At 34.2% G+C, this 17508-nt stretch overlaps 1 protein-coding gene across 4 annotated transcripts in view; it reads right to left on the reverse strand.

The window, feature by feature from the left end:
* Kr-h1 (Kruppel homolog 1) overlaps nt 1-17508 on the reverse strand; it is a 115604-nt gene that overhangs the window by 57143 nt on the left and 40953 nt on the right. Inside the window, exon 1 of one of the 4 annotated variants that reach the window (XM_067765931.1) lies at nt 2601-3983. The exons of the other annotated variants lie outside the window; for them this stretch is intronic. Coding sequence (XP_067622032.1) covers nt 2601-2787 — 187 coding nt within the window. The 5' untranslated portion in view covers nt 2788-3983. Of the gene's footprint in view, nt 1-2600; nt 3984-17508 lie in introns of those variants that run through there. 4 annotated transcript variants of the gene reach the window in all.

The raw sequence follows: 17508 nt of genomic DNA on the forward strand, positions 1-17508 counted from the left end.
AGAAAATAAAAATTCCACCCTCTCCCAATCTGCTCCTATGTATGTATGTACATATACATATGTATACCGGCAGAGGGAGTTCCAGCTGAAGTTAGCACACAAAATTTCCTTTCACTTTCGAAAGCTTTGCATTTGCGTGTCTACATATGTACATAATTTTCTGCATATTTTAGGTGATTGGGGGTTAAATGGAAGAAATAAAGTTCTCAATGTTTGAAACAAGTTATGGGGCATGTACTGAGATTAGAAATAAAAAAAATGTTAACAACAAATATCATTAGGGTGGCTGTTATGTTTCTACTATCAAAAATATTTTCATCCAGATGTCGCATGTTTTAATGTAAACAGAGCAAGTACGTGTTATACGATCCGTGATCGACATCAATTTTTTTAATTCGGAAAAGCTCTGAAATTACTCATTAGATACATAACGTATTATTATTTTTACGAACCTCAAACCAATATAAAAAAGTTGTTTACCCTAAAACGTGCGCTACCAAAACTCAGTGGGACCGCAAGAAGTCAATCCTTCTTCATATATGCATGTAACATTATTCACATAGTAGTAGCCGACACCGGAACTTTAAGTAAGGACCGCAAAGAACAGGTTGAATTTGGTTGTGTGTTCGTGTTTTAAATATTTGAGGTTTTTTTGTACTCTTTGACACATTTTTCTAATATATGTACATATAATATATTTTATAAATAATCTTTCCAATGTGTAGGTTGACAAAATTTATTTTTTACAATTTTCGTCAAAAATGGCGAAATAAATTGGGGATAGATTATACCTTTTTGCATATAACATAGAAGCAACAGTGGTATGTCAACGAAATTTGTGTATGTCCCAATTCCTATGTAAATATGTCAAATATAAAATGTCAAGGAAATCGGGAGACGTTAACATAGCTTAGGTATATGGGGAGGCACTGTATTTTTTTTAACCAAGTCAAAAAACTGGAACAGAGCTATACATTTTGCGTTTTCCCGAAGTCTTCTTCTTAAGCTTTTTAACGCAAAAATGGATCTCGTCGGCCTATATTCAATACTTCTTCTATCGGCAAATACCCAGTTTTTCAGGAGAGCAACAAAATTGGTGTCACAGCTTCATTTCCTTATAGTTTGAAGTACCCCATTGGGTTATGAGAAACCCCGCTGGGTATTCAGAAAAAGTTTTTGTTCTAAGCTCAGTTCAATTAAGTTAATAAGTCTAATAAATCTTTTTGCTATTCGAATGAAAATTATTTTTATAACAAATATTGCCGATAGAGGTTTTTGCAGAGCAAAGAAAATATTCATTTTTTGGATGCAGGGTGTACGTTGAGTAATGTTTTGAACATGACGCCTTGTACCGAAGGCTTATGCTAATTAAGCTTTCTTACGGCGGTATGCGAAGGCCTTGAAAGACCCATTCACTGGGAAAATTTTGTAGAGTTCTAAGTACAATCTAAGACAGAGTATGGATACCTGTCATTTGGAACCCCATTTACTCCACATGTTCGGCAAGAATTGAATGGGCCAACGCAAATTCATTGGATTTGCTCTTCAACCTCTCTATTTTGATAACCCCTTGCCACCCTACACTGCTAGGTGAATGCTCATCAACATTTTGCACTCGAAGTCAGAGTCTCTGTTCAAAATTTAATGTGTTTTTTCGACATTATCGCTGAAGTAGTTGACTGCCCAGCTCTTCTACGACAAATATGTTTCAATATTCCTAATAGAACTCTCTGATCTTCTAATATACATATTTTAAATTGAAGTTCGGAGATAATTATCTTAACTTTGCCCCTCTCTTTAGAAGGCTTGAAGAGTTTAATCGGATATCTAGAAGTATGGATCTTGACTTTGCAATGTCAAGACCATTGTTTAAGTTACGCATTGAGTCTTACTACAGAGCAAACATAACTGTTCCTGTTGTTTTTGCCATTGACTTAATATACATAAATATGAATATGAACATGATAATGTATGCTTATAAGAAGGTTTCGCATTTGAAAAAATATTTCAATGCTGATAGTGAAATTTTCAAAATAAGAATGAATACCTTTTGAGCTAAGTTTTGAGCCGGGTCATATAAGAAGGGTGAGTCAGAAATCTTTTTGCCATCTAAAACTCATTTTCGTTAAAATTGTTGCTGGTGGGTATTGAATATAACCCGACGATTTATGTATATATTTATATTATGCAGTGGCGTTCACACACTTTTTAAGTACATACATTCAGAACTGTTTATATCTTCAAGTTGTAAGGTATACCGGCAAAAATTCGCTGAATCTAAAGCTTTTCAGAAATTTTCAATTGAAAAATATGACGGCAAACCCCAAGATTAAGAGGTGCTTTGGAAAAAATTCAAAAAGATTATGTTTGAGTTCGTATGTTTATAGCTTATTCAATTGTACTATATTAAAAAAATAAATGTAAGGCGCGATAACCTCCGAAAAGATTTAAGGCCGAGCTTCTCCAAAAATATAGAAAAATAAAACTGTTCTAATTATATGTACACTACTGTATCTACATATGAACGTGCTGCAATAGTCTTTTCATTTGTGTGCAAAGAAAATAAACTTTTGCTCAATTATAATACAGTTTAAACACACCTTGAGCAGCCTTTGCCCCATTGTTAGGTTTTTTTCCAACTTTTTTGTCGGCAGTCTTAGCAGTGTTATTAAATGTGTTCCTTGTTGTCGTGACTTCCATTAACTCAATGCCTGACTTGGAAAGTACATCTTTGATCCATGATTGTTCCGCACTCCAATTGCTGCCATTGTTGCCGTTTTCAGACATTTTTATTTATACATATGTTCATATAAAAAAGCGGTGATTTTTTGGACATATTTTTGAAGAAAACCAGTAAAGTTAATGTTTTCCAGTCCAATTATGAAATGAGGCATTTGTATTTTTGTCCATACAAAATGATGTGCGAACGGATTCAGTCTTTAGAACCAGTCATTGGTTGATCAATTAGGTTTTAAATCAGTCAATTTATTTCGCTATCAGTCTCAGTGGCTTATGGAGGTAGTTTCGATTTGAGTTACATATTGTTTTTAGTTAAGGTTTTAAGAGTTTAAAAATTTTTGTATTTATGTATGTATATCTACGTGTACATACAAATGTATATTTTTTCTAAATTTATTTTGTAGAAGGTAGAACGTTGTTGTACTTTTCAAGTTCAAATTGTCTTGTACAAACATTTACGTTTCATAGTAGATTTTGTTTAGTCTACTGATTATTATTATTTTTTATTTAGATATTATGTTCGGTGTACACTGTTATTTATACATATGAAGCATATGTATGTAAATATTTAATTCGTTTACTTATAAATTATACATTTGTTTGTTTTATTTTACTTTATTTCAATTACTTAAGACTTTACTTTTCATTTTGTAATATTATTTTAAGAATCATTACTTTAATTTTTAATTGCGCCATTATTTTGGAAAAGAAAAAACTTCAGATGATTCAGATTTTATTTTTTCTTAAAGTCTGGTTTGATTATTTGCTTTTCGAATATTCGTAACACCATTTTTTAATTCTTTCGATCCACCGTCGAATAATTCTTACTTCTTCGGTTTCGCATATTCACTCTCATCTTCTTGAAAGACTCTTAATATGTTGTTCGTATAAAAATTTGATTGTCTTTAATTGCAGCCGTTTGGAAGCATTTTGAATATTTACGTATAAAAAACCTTAATATGTTCATAAAATTAAAACTTTTTAAAATCAAGTTTTTTTATTTTTTAAATATATATACATGTGTGTATGTACGCATGCATTTATGTAAATGTTTTTAGTTTTTTTTCTATTATAATATGCGGATTTTTTTTCTCTTATCACTTTCATTTAATTTCCACACGGTCATTTTTGTTGCTATCCTTATTTTATTTTTACTCCGTGAATGCCAAGTTCAGCGTTAGATAGTGTACCGCAAACTGGTGGGTGAGTAGCCGAAAAATATGCTTCTTACCACCATATGGCATACAATCGGAACTGCCACCACCGCCGTTCAAATTCTAAATATTCACATCCACATCACCTATATAGGTACATATACACACATAGGCATAGCTACATAAGTGCCTTAGAAGCTATGAAAGCTACGCAATATGAAAGAAAAGATACTCCAAACTATAGGCAATGAAAGCATCTTAACAATTTCGAAATTAGAAAAAGCTACTGTACTATGTTTTCCACTAGCGCCTTATATGCTATATACAACATATTTATGTAGAAACATACATACATACATATATAGTTACACTCTTACATTTTATTGTTTTTACGTACATATTTATATGTATACATACCTGCATATGTTTGTGTATTTGTACAAAAAAGAGACATTAGAATTGTGCGTGAGAGAGGTTCTTAAAAACTATTTTGTGTGAGGTAATTTTGGGAAAAGCACTCAAAGGCAAAGCTTTCATCGTTGAGACTAGTCAAATTTCTAAATGAGTAAGCGGGAGTTCTTGTATACAGTGGTTCACGAAAGTATTTTTCATGATATCATGTCTGCACAAATTTCGAATATCTATCTACCAAGATAGGTAGACATATTTCATTTTTCAGATGGGTATTCTTATCACTATACATTTACTTAACGGCTCGTCTAAACAGAAAGTGATATTTTTATCCAATTAGTAGTAACCTAACAAGCAGACAGCTAGACGACAAACAACAATGCTGTCTGGCATTTTTTGAAAATTTTCATCAAAAAATAATAAAATATTATACGGGAGATGATTAAAAACATTCAATTTTAAAAGTCTTTTCTATTCGAAACTTAATCTATCGTCGGGAGAAAAATGTACCCCAAATGTGATTATTGTCGAATAATTTATTATTCATATTTTTAAACACTTTTAAATCATCTTTTGATCATATTTGATATCAGCAAAAGATCGTACTTAGCTTGTTTTGGAATAACAACGGACTGCTTTTCGCATTCATTTTCTAATCATATTTAATATTATTTTATGAACATGTTTGAATATTTCTAGTTAACATTTTTTAAACATATTTGATGTTTTTTTGCTATCATAATTGATTACCAGAGGCATGGATTTTTTCATATTTGATATATTATTTGAATGGTGTTTTGTTCTACTGAAAGCATTCGGAGGTCGTGAGCTGCTTGAACCAAAGGTAAATTACAATGAAATCTTTCCCATCATACGAGAATTTCTGCACACGACTTCAATATCCAGCATCAGTTATGATAATGCAATTCTTAAGTTACTTGCAAAAAGGCCGCGAGAAATCATATTTTTGTTGTTCCGCACCATTTATTGTTTTTGACCATAATTCACGAGGGTATTTTGTACCCTCAGCTGGTCTATAATTCAATTAAAAACTTACAGCTTGCGCTGCCATCTAGCGTAAGATAGCAACTGCCAGTAATGCAGCGCAAAAATTCACAATAGTGCCATAGTACAAATAGATTTCTTTGTGTGCTCACAACGTTTATTTTTAACAAATTATTTTTATATAATATAGCTAAACAAAAGCTCTACGACCAAACTTGCCCAAAAATCGCTAATAGCCCGAATCTCCAACTTTACAACCAAAACTTTATTTATAGTTTTGGATTCCAAATAAGAGCTAAAACGGGACCCATACCTAAAAACAGCAATTAGAAATAATATATATGATTACATATGTATATGTCTAAAGCAAACAAATTTCAATTTCAATTTTATAATCGCTTAAAATTTAGTCAGCAAAGTATTCAAAAATGATTCCAAAAAGTGATTGAAAAATGATTTTCAGGGTTTGATCATCAATGCTCGCAATGAGTTTTGAATTCGAAATCAAAACAAGAAAGCCTACAAAATTTTGTGATTGTAGCAGCCATTGTGAATTCAAACAAGTGGCGAATGTTTGATAAAAACGTTCACAATAGTAAACAGCCTCGATCACCTGTTCAATCGCAGTTCTATTACCCAAATTATTTGCTCAATAGTGTTTTTCCAAAATTTATGTAGACGACTGGTTTATTTCATTATTTACATATTTTGAAATGATTGCTTAATTGGCTGCTCAGATTTTATCTGTTAACTAGCTTTTGGAAATGAATATAAATATGTATGTAGTATGATTTTCAGTATACACATTTAAAAGAAAAGCTGAATTGAGACACAAATGGGCAATTCATGGCAGTTCAATTTAATAACCGCGAGCAAAAAACAAACCTATCTTCCATTCTGTAGCCATTCGCGACAGCCATGCTCCCTGTCAGCTATTATTTGACAGGTAGGTATGGCAATGGAGGAATAGAAAGATTTTTCACTTGTATGTATTCACAATGGTAGGAGTATAAGTGTGACAAGAAAAAATTTAAATTTAAGTACACACGATTATTGAATACAAAAACTTTTAAACAGCAATATATCGGCACTCTGATGTTTGTGAGAGTGTACCTAGCCTGTAGCAGCAATATAGGAGTATTACATATATGGGCTTGATCCATGATTCAATCACAAGAGGTTTGTTTGACTGACAAATTTTTTGACAATTGCAGCTACTTTGGTCCCAAATCGAATTGGCATCCGTTAACTGTGTTGTTTCTTTGCGATTATTCGAAAAATATTAGTAGTAGAAAAAGGAATCAATCAGTTTACAAATACCAGATAAGTACTGAACTGCATAATTCCTTAAACCTTTTTTTTTTTAATTGTATGATGAATTTATTAACTATGTCATGATCTATTAGAGTGGCTTAAGGCTTAGGTTTTATGAAATGTACGGACACCAAGGAATCGTGCACTTTCGTAAACCTATGAACATACGAAACCTAAACAAATTTAATCACCTAAAAATGTCATAAGTAAATAAGGGAGATGCTACATCGAAATGTACTCATTGAGCATGTTACTTATTCATGACGTATGTTCGGAACATTCGCATCCATTTAAGAATTTGTGAAAAAGCTTTATATTTGGAACTAGCAGACCTGGCAGACGTTGTTCTGCCCTAAATTTGGCCTATCTGCATTTTTTAATAAGCTTTTTCCGTCTAACTCTGCCCTCTCCCACCCCTTCTCCTTTCCTGATCCTTTTATTCACTCCTCCTTCCGTCTTTTTCGCTTCATCTATCTCCATATTGTTCTCATTCTATTTCTTTCTCAGTATCCTTCTACTTCTCTCTTTTCTCTTCTCTCACCTTCTTCTCATTCTTCTTCATCCCTTATTGCCTGTCCCAGAGGGTGGTATGTATTTTGTTCCAGTCCCAGTCCCACTCCGAGTCTCAGTCCCGGTCCTAGTTCTAATCCCATTCCCATTCCGTCTCTGGTTAACTTTCCGGAAAAAAGGTTCGTAAATACTAATATAGGCAAATTTATATAACAAATTTTCAAATTTTGAATTTTTTCTAAAAAAAAGCTTAAGAATGGCTAAACCGATTTGGGATTTCAAAATCAACTAACCATCATCTCTCCTTCCTGTATCTTTCCTAAAAATTTCATGGCAATCTTTCTATCCGTTCTCGAGTTATGGAGTGACAATCAAAATGTACACTTCTTTTTATATATATAGATATTCGGACCTCGTGAGGTAGTATCAAACGAACGTGTTCTGAACTTTCTAATTTAACGGTTTATCCGGAACACTTCCATGAATACTTAAACGGAAAAAAGCTTTCCGAAATTTCCGGATAAAAAGGTAAATATTCCCTGTGTATGACAATAAGCCATTTTTTCAGTTCATTGCGGCTGCTGAGTAGAGTTCACCCCAGGTCGGCTGCCCGTTCGAAATTGTCCTATCTCAAAATATTTTCCAAAAATTTCCCATTTCAGGATTTGTCACAAAAATGCCCCATATTAGAATTAATTTGAAGAGCTTATCGTAGAATGCTTTTCAATAACTCTTAAGTCCAAATGTATTGAAATTATGCTCAGATAGGGAGTTTTTGAAACAAATTTTGAGATAGTGTATTTTTGAATGAATTTCTAACGTACGGCATTCTTCAAACAAATTCTGAAAGAATGACCAAACCAACATAACTCTATCAATTCAAGAAATATTTAGTAGAAAATGAATTATTTCCCCCAAAACCTGTTGGCATTTCCAAATTCATAATCACTACTAACATACTACTAAAGGAACTTTTCTACTACAATTTTCGCTGAAGGGGATTGAATTATTCCCCGTTTTCCTTACTTCATCAAAGCAACCCGTCTAGATTTTTAAATTTGGGAGCGTCAAAGCTCTGCCATCATTGGAGAACAAACCTCTAGTAATTTAATCATGTGTTTGATCATCAAAAGGCATCATATTTGTTTATTCCTTCTGTTCAACTGTATGATAAATCAGTTTTTAATCACAAAAAGTAATCAAATTGTTTTTTTATGGAGAAATATTCGTAATTTAGTTATTCAAATGCTGTTTGTTTGCTTTGGCGGCCACCGTGGTGTGATGGTAGCGTGCTCCGCCTACCACACCGTATGCCCTGGGTTCGCACCCCGGGCAAAGCAACATCAAAATTTTAGAAATAAGGTTTTTAAATTAGAAGACAATTTTTCTAAGCGAGGTCGCCCCTCGGCAGTGTTTGGCAAGCGCTCCGGGTGTATTTCTGCCATGAAAAGCTCTTAGTGAAAACTCATCTGCGTTGCAGATGCCGTTCGGAGTCGGCATAAAACATGTAGGTCCCGGCCGGCCAATTTATAGGGAAAATCAAAAGGAGCACGACGCAAATTGGAAGAGAAGCTCGCCCTTAGATCTCTTCGGAGGTTATCGCGCCTTACATTTATTTATTTATGTTTTGCTATATTGGTTGCTGCAATTTCGTAGTATTATCAGTATTTCTCATAAAGAGATGCATTTCATTTTTTATTGCGCTACTGGGAACATAAAAAATTCCAAAAAGTAAAGAACTAACTGCATCGGATAAATAATATTTTACATCTGCCTAATGAAGGAAAAACTGTAAAGTATATCAGTGAAATGTTTAGTCGGGCCCGCCAAACGATTGAGAGATGCCAAAAGCCTTTCATTTCATAAGTTGGTAAAGAAAAACGCCTCTTTTTCGCTAACAAGTACAAAACCAGGGGTTTTGATTCCTAGAAAACGGCAGTTTGTTGTGATGAGAGCAAATATAACATGGTGGAAGCGATATGAAAAGCTGAAACTCAAAAATATTAAAACAACCGTGAATTATGATAGAGGTTCTGTCATGGATGTGTATTTCCGCTCAGGGAGTAGTGAAACTAGTTTTTTTTAGAAGCCACATTGGATAAGTATGTTTATTTATCCAGCTTAAAAGAAAATGCATACTCCAGTTCCGATAAAATCGGTATGTCAAATAATGAGTTTCTATTTCAACGAAACATCGATCCCACGAGCATAGTCCATGATGTTTAAATTTGGATACTTTTCATTACCAAACACTTACCAACACCTCCGAAAAGGTTTGGCCTATCTAGAAGATGACGTGCACAAACATAAAATTTCGTAGAAAGTGACCTTAAATCTATTTTGCTCGAAGAATGGGAAAAAATTCCGACAGAATTTGCAGCAAGCTAGTGAAATCTATTACAAATCGTTTGGATCCTGTTTCCAAAAATGATAGCTACCGTAAAAAGTATTAAATAGCATTTACGTAAGTACTTCGATTTTTTTTTTTAAATACTTGTGAAAAGCAAAATACTTTTGTGAGGAAAGAAATGTGGATTTTATAAGTTTTGTTTAGTTTACGGAGAATAGAAAATATATTTTGAAATTTAAATAACTTTCAGTGGTTTTAAAGCTAATTTTTAAAACTAGTGATAGCTTTAATACCACTGAAACTTTTTTACTGAAAAAATTACAAAATATAAAATTAATCAAAGGTGTTTATAATTAGCTTTGAATGCAAAATTATTTTGTGAGCCACTGTATGTATGTATGTACATTCATCCATACATAAGTAGATAAAATATTATAAATACTTATGGCCGTGTTCCTGGTTAGAACTACCCTAGAGCAAAATCGTAGTAAATGGCGAACTAATTCGTAGTAAAAATTAAATTTCCTTAGTAGTTTTCTCACATCTAAACTAAAATTAACATCAATCCTGTTAGTGTTAAACTTAATGTAACTAATAGCTGTTTTTATTAACTGCACAACTTTATGTATACTTATGAAATGTTTTATAAAATTAAAATAAATTAAAATTAAATTAAATACAATTAGTACTTCGAAGTTTCATTAGGTAGTTTCTATCGACTTTTTTAAGTTTTACCATTCCTAATTAAAGAACGAAATGTCAAGAGAGGAAATAAAAGTAATTTAATTCTATGGTTATGAGGTTTCCGGGGCAGTGCTGCCAAATGTTTTATTGGCCTATGCGTAATTGTCGATGAGCATTTTTTTAGTCGCTAGACGTTTTTTCAGAGAACTAGACTGCATAGAAGCATTGAAAAAAGTTTTTTTATGAAGTATTTCTTTCGCGTTTTTAATATGTGTAAAACCGTTATCGGGATCACACCCCGGGCAAAGCAACATCAAAATTTTAGAAATAAGGTTTTTCGATTAGAAGAAAATTTTTCTAAGCGGGGTCGCCCCTCGGCAGTGTTCGGCAAGCACTCCGAGTGTGTTTCTGCCATGAAAAGCTCTCAGTGAAAACTCATCTGCCTCGCAGATGCCGTTTGGAGTCGGCTAAAACAAGTAGGTCCCGTCCCGCCAATTTGTAGGAAAAATTAAAAATGAGCACGAAGCAAATTGGAAGAGAAGCTCGGCATTAAATCTCTTCGGAGGTTATCGCGCCTAAAATTTATTTTTTTTCTTTTTTGACCGTTATCGACTACTTTTTTATATTGAATTTGAGGACATCATATATTTTTCCCATAATAATATAAAAAATTTTAATATGATTTTATGACAGGAAATATGGTATCGTTCAATGTTGACTCACTTCCGGTTGTAAATTTTTGTTAAAACCAAACCAAGTCAGACGTTTCTGTAAATTCTTAAGTAAGTCTTAAGCATTGGAAAAGACATCGATTTGTTTGTAGATTATATTTTGTAGATTCCTTCTAAAAGAGTAGTAAATCCTGAATAAAGCAGAGAAGTAAATTTTCTGCACTGTCCCAAAATCGTAGTAAATCTACTACGTCCGTCGTAAAGTTCTAACTATAGTCATTTGTTTGTACATAGCACATAGAACGTATGTATACTGTAACACAGTTTTATATTTAGTGTGCGATCAGCACATATACGTACATATGTAAAAGATATGTATGTACATAACTTTGTATGTTGGATTTAATAGGAAAAATTTTCGAACGTATTATTAGTGAGCGCCAGCAGCAGACTCTGGGAAGCTGAGGTGGCTTGTCAAATAGTCAATTTGGATTTCGAAAATCGAGATACGCGATAAATGCAATACAAACAGTGTCAATATAGCCCGCGGAGCCATAACCGGGGGCCAAAGTAAAAGGAAGCTCTGTGCAATGATAACTTTGGATATTAGAAGTGCTTTTAACACCGCGAAATGGATGCAGATAATGACAGCGCTACGAAACTTTGGCACACCTGTTTACCTGCTCAGAATAATCGGAAGCTATATCTACGTGACCGTTATTTTACTGTATGTGGTATCACAACGGACCTTCATGTTATCCAAGTGAGCTTCCCATATCAAAGCCGCTACCACCTAACCTAACCTAACTTAAGCGACAGAGTACTCCTTTTTGATACGGATGAGGGACCAAGAGAGCACAACATCACGGGCGGTGTCAATCAGGGATCTGTTCTAGGTCCGACGCTTTGGAATGCGATGTATGATGATGTGCTACAAATCGACCTTCCCGGAGGCACGGAAATTGTCGGCTATGCAGATGATATTGTCGTAGTAGCAGTGGCCAAGAAACTTGATCTGCTCCAAGCATTATGTAATGACGCCGTGGGAAGAATAAAGGAATGGCTGACGAACACGAGGCTGGAGATGGCTAGCAATAAGACAGAAGTGGTTTTGGTGAGCTGAAAGCGGACTGTGGATGAGTCCTAACCATAGGAGATTATCAAATTAATTCAAACTCTTTCTTGAAATATCTAGGAGTAAACATTGACTAGAGCGCTACCGCGAATAATGCCCAACATCGGCGGCCCGGGCGAAGCTACCCGTCAGCTATTATCTAACGTAACCAGCTCGATAATATTATATTCAACACCAGTATGGCACGGATCTAAAAGGTCCACCAAAAATATATAATATCAGTCTACCGTATTACTGCTATACGAATAGCATATGCTTATCGGACGGTGTCCGACGACGCGATCATGTTTTATGCAGAAAAATTACAGATCTACTCTCAGGTGAAATGGCCGATCTGCATGGCATTGGAATCAGCCGACCATCTGAAGAAGCTAAGAAAAGCGCAAGGGCACGAACAATAGCTAGGTGGCAAGAACGGTGGGAAGCATCGAGAAAGGGGCGCTGGACTTTCATGCTAGTTCGGAATATAGTGGAATGGTACGAGCGAAAACACGGCGAACTAAATTACAACCTCACACAGATACTGAGCGAGAACGGCGGCTTCAAGGAATATCTACATGGGCGTGGGATAGAGGAGGATCATTTCCACTGTCCCTCCGAATTGGAAAGCACAGAACACGTAATGTTTCACTGCCCTTGTTTTCACGGCGAAAGACTTTCTGTACACACAGTTTTTGGAGGAGAGTAGCCTTCCATTAGGAATTTAGTTCCCCGAATGTGAAGACAAATAGATTGTTGGACTGCTGTGAACAAGATGGCCTTTATAGTTATGACGCAATTGATGCATGCTGAAAGGGGCGCAAAGAAGTAGTTGCGACTAAATCGCTATATACTATAACTATACAAGAAATATAGTTTCTAACATATTTTTTGCCCCATTCATCTGCTAATTTGCAGTTTTTAACTTTGAAAAATGTTAAAAAAATGACCAAGTGGGAAAAATAATTTCACTTGCAAAGTGCACAAGAACCCTTAGCCAAAGCAAAAGTCAAATTCTTCTGCTTATGCTATGTACATTTTTATACTCAAAATGCCCATATAATCACATACATTAATTTGGATATATACATACATACATGTTTTATTTACTCAGTCTCCCCGCAACTCACAAATCTATATATGCATACATGTATTTACTTATTTATATATAACCATATAACCATATATAAATTTGTTTTGTTTCTATAGTGCTTTTGATTGACAAAAAGTAGCACAAAAGTTCATTAACATTTCGAATTGACGCAGAACGAACGCAAAGAAAATGAAAAATGAAAACATACACAATTTTGGAAACATAGTGCTCATGAAACTTTGATTGAGGCGCGCTACCAAATTTTTGCCGGTCAGACATGTACTGTCATAAGCTTTCACATATGTAAAAGCATTAGAGCATATCGAAGAAAGAGCATATTAATCAAGTACAATATTAACACATTTATATGTATATGTATAGCGAGCCGCCTGCTTCAACCCCAACATCCGCTTGCAGCCGCACCATCACTTGGACCGGCAACCTCCTATGCCAATAGTGCGTGGACGTAACAGCCTATCCTAATAAAAACGAACTGCGTTTTTTAGCGGTTAGTGGATACAAGATACAAAAATTCTCAAATGGATACCTTTCTAGGCTGGAAGGTTCAATCGAAGTTTGAAAACTGTTATGAAAAAGAAAAGTTAGAATTCTTAATGTAGTTAAATTTTATAATGACATCTAAAATGACATCTAAAGCACTCAAAATTTTAGAACTCGGAATTTTAAAACAAAATGCTTAACAGTGTTTCTTTAAATTGGCTACAAACTGCATAAGATTATAGAAATTCTTACTAAAAATTATCGTGACAGTTCTTCAAACTTTTTATTTATTTTTCTGAATATTTGCGGAAATGTTTTCTAATACGATGCCTTTCTCCCCGGTCATAGTACGATTTTTTTCCTATACATTTATTCTACGTATAGATAAACAGGATTTCTTCTATAAAATTATTATAGAAATGTCCAAATCATTATTTTAGGTTACTATTGCATTTGTTTAGAATAAGTATTATTTGTTATAAAATGTAAGTATGAATAAGATCTTGGCGATTCAGTTGTGCATTCTATTTATCCAAAATAGTACGATGATGTGTAGCTCCAAATATTATTAATTTCAGGATTATATTTCATACTTTATATAAAATTGAGAAGAAATGATTCAAACACTATCAATCTATAAGTTGAAAAAATAAATGAGTAAAGTTCTTCCGGACTGAAACACTTTTGAATAAAAACAATACAATTGGGCGAGTGGCAACGCTGCTTTACTTGTAACCTCTCTTAAGTTGGCAAGACAACTTTTACTTGTAAAAAAAATGAACTTTTGGATAAATTGCCGTGAATTTGCCGTAATTTAAAATATGGAGTGGCACGCTAACTTCACATGAAGAAAACCACCTTGGAGACCAGTTAAGAAAATAATTCTTGCGCATGAATTTGCCATAAGTGGCATGTTTTAAGGGCTAATTAATGGTGACTTATAACCATAAAACTATACCCAGATAAAACAGCTGATCGAACCTACCTTATGGAAATCAATGTAATCGGTTAATGGTGCCATACCATAACGCTAACGCCATAACCATACCATAGCCAACCAATTGGCCACTTTTCAAAAACCACCTTCGAGACCAATTATGGAAATAATTCTTACATACGACTTTGCCGTAGATAAGTTACATGTTTTATAAATTCGAAAAAAAATTCAATTCTTTTTATGGTGCACCGACAACTTCATGTGAACTTTACGAAAACCACCTTATATATTTCCTTAGATGCGAAGGTTATTGGGATGCGAGATCTCTGAATATCTCAAGGCTCTTAACTGCATATTCCTATATAAGCTCATCACGCTGAAATTCCCTAATTACCTCTTTGTTAAGTTGATACTTACCAAATCTGTGCGAGTGACTGATTTAATTGTACCTTACTTCAATACTTTACCATCAACGAGACTATTTTTTATCAACATTATTCGTATATGGAATTCTATTCCATCTAATTTTAGAAACACTTTAAACAAAAGCAATTTTAGGAGATTGATTTATGCCCACTTTAGTCAACTAAACTTATTATTGTACTAATCGACTTGTCATATATATTAATATAGTTTATTAATATTACTATTATTGTTATTATTGTTAATAGTTATTTTTCTTTATGTACTCTTATTTATTATTTTTATTGTTTATCGTTTTTGGTTTTTTCGTTTTTATTTTCAATCTTCATTTTTAATCGTAATCTTATTTTTTAATTTGTGATTCTTATTTAAGTTTCACTTATTTATTCCTATTCATAATTGCATACTTCTTTATTACTTATCTTTGTTATACTAGAGAAGATCCTTGCATCTTTTTGTACTATATGTAACCAATAAATGAATCTCGGAAAAATTGTATTTAGTGCACCGTCAACTTCGAAAACTACCTCAGAGACCAGTTAACTAAAAAGTTGGCGGAACTACATGCTTTATGCCGACTCCAAACGGCATCTGCAAGCAGATGAATTTTCGAACTATTTCATAGCAGGAATACGCTCATGGTGTTTACCAAACCACTGCTGAAAGCAAAGTTCTCTTAGGCAATTTTTGTTACACAGTTGTTTTATTTGTTTTTGTCCACCTAAAATATGTAAAACCCAAAGAATTCACCATTTAAAAATTTTGATACAGTTCAGAAAAATTTACGCAACGGTGAAAATTAAAAAAAAATACTATTGCTACAAGGCTATTTGTTTTTTTTTTTTGTCTTCGCCTCGACACGCAGATTGAATCAATAGTGAAGTTTTCCCTACAGCTGAGTCATTGCTATCAGCCTTCAAAAATGTTTTGAATAAGGGAGTCTACTGAATCGTTTTGTTTTGTTGATTTTCGGACAGGGTAGATTATTGATGTATTTTGGAACGATTTTCGGTCATCCCTTGTCAAATTTGGTTTGGAGACAAGCCGGTTTCGGCGTTGCGCCATCATCTGTGTCATTTTTCAAACGGAAAATCGTTCGAATATACATCGAGTCTATTTAATATTTTTTGAAGACCTTTCTTAAAGGATGTTCGATTCGCTATAAGAATTTGTATATTTTATTTCAGTACATGCACATTTGTATAACACGGACACTCTAATGCACATGTTACAGTATTATACAATTACATCGGCTGTGGGGTCTCCGTCGATTTTTGACTAGTGAACTTAAAATATACACTAATTTTCATTATCACTGCCTTCTAATTCACAATTCGGCATAGGGTCAATGTACACTTTAATGATGTGAGTCTGTATGTATGTATATGTAGAGTATAAATAAGAGTGAAGTACATATAATGATACCCAACAAAAGAAAACGCACCCTATGCTAGTCTTATTCCATTTGCATGCCAATGCTCAGAAATATTAATGTAGAGTTGAGAGTATGTAATGTGTAAGGAAGGCTTTATATATCATGTTAAGCAAAACTTCCATTACTTAAGTCAGTTTTGGAAATGCATGCATTAAAAGCAGAAACCAAGCTATTATTCCTTTTATAACAAAACTACTTCGAAAATTATTATTTGAGTCAGAAGGAAGATATAAAATCTGAACTTTTATTTTTGTAAGTTAGGATATAAAAATGAAATGCTGACTTTTATTTTTTGAGGCCAAAATAAAAGGCCAACCCCATAACAAATTAACGACTCAATCCAATGAAACAAATTTTAACCAAATTCTTCTAAACCTACGTATACATAGGAACGTATACCAAGAAACTAGAGAAGGTATGATTAGCATTACGGGAGCCCTAAAAACTACCCCGACAGCAGCATTGCATGCAGTTCTGCACATCAGACCTGCAGACCTAACAGCCAAAAATATCGCCTTTGCCACTGCAACAAGGCTTAAGGTCTCGGGACAGCTTGAGTACAGGCCGTATGGCCATAGCAGTATAGCGCCATCTAATATCCGGCATGTATGGTCCCGTGCCTGAGCTTCGAAAGAGTTCTGGGGCCCACAATTGAGCCGAAGGTTTGACGCCAGGGTGCAGAAATTACAGAAAATATAACAACTAAGGCTTGACGTGGCTGCGGGTTCAAATCCAATCCCCGGAGAAAATGTTTTGAAGAGATTTACAAGGTATAATCGAAACAGCTGTCGTCTTGTCCGTCCCGGTGTCACGTTGTTTAAATGTTTACCAAATTATTAAATAAAAAACAGAAAACATAATTTATGTGTATACAGATGGCTCCAAGTAACGGTCGGGTCTGCTGTTTACTGTGTCGATCCAGAAAGGAGATCCTACAGGTTGCCCGATTACTGCAGCGCCTTTCAGGCGGAAATTATAGCCGTGAGGAAAGCAGCAGAAATTCTGGATGAAGCGTGCTCAAGCTGCAGACGCGTCAATGTATATATTGAAAGTCAGGCGGCGATTAAGGAAATAACCTAACACAGTACTTCATCAAGAAGTGTTCTGAAATGCATAGAAGCATTGGAAAAACTTCGTTCAGGCCGAACCATATATCTATACTGGATT

The sequence above is a fragment of the Eurosta solidaginis genome, chromosome 2, assembly GCF_040869045.1.
Source record: "Eurosta solidaginis isolate ZX-2024a chromosome 2, ASM4086904v1, whole genome shotgun sequence".
NCBI classification, from domain to species: Eukaryota; Metazoa; Arthropoda; class Insecta; order Diptera; family Tephritidae; genus Eurosta; species Eurosta solidaginis.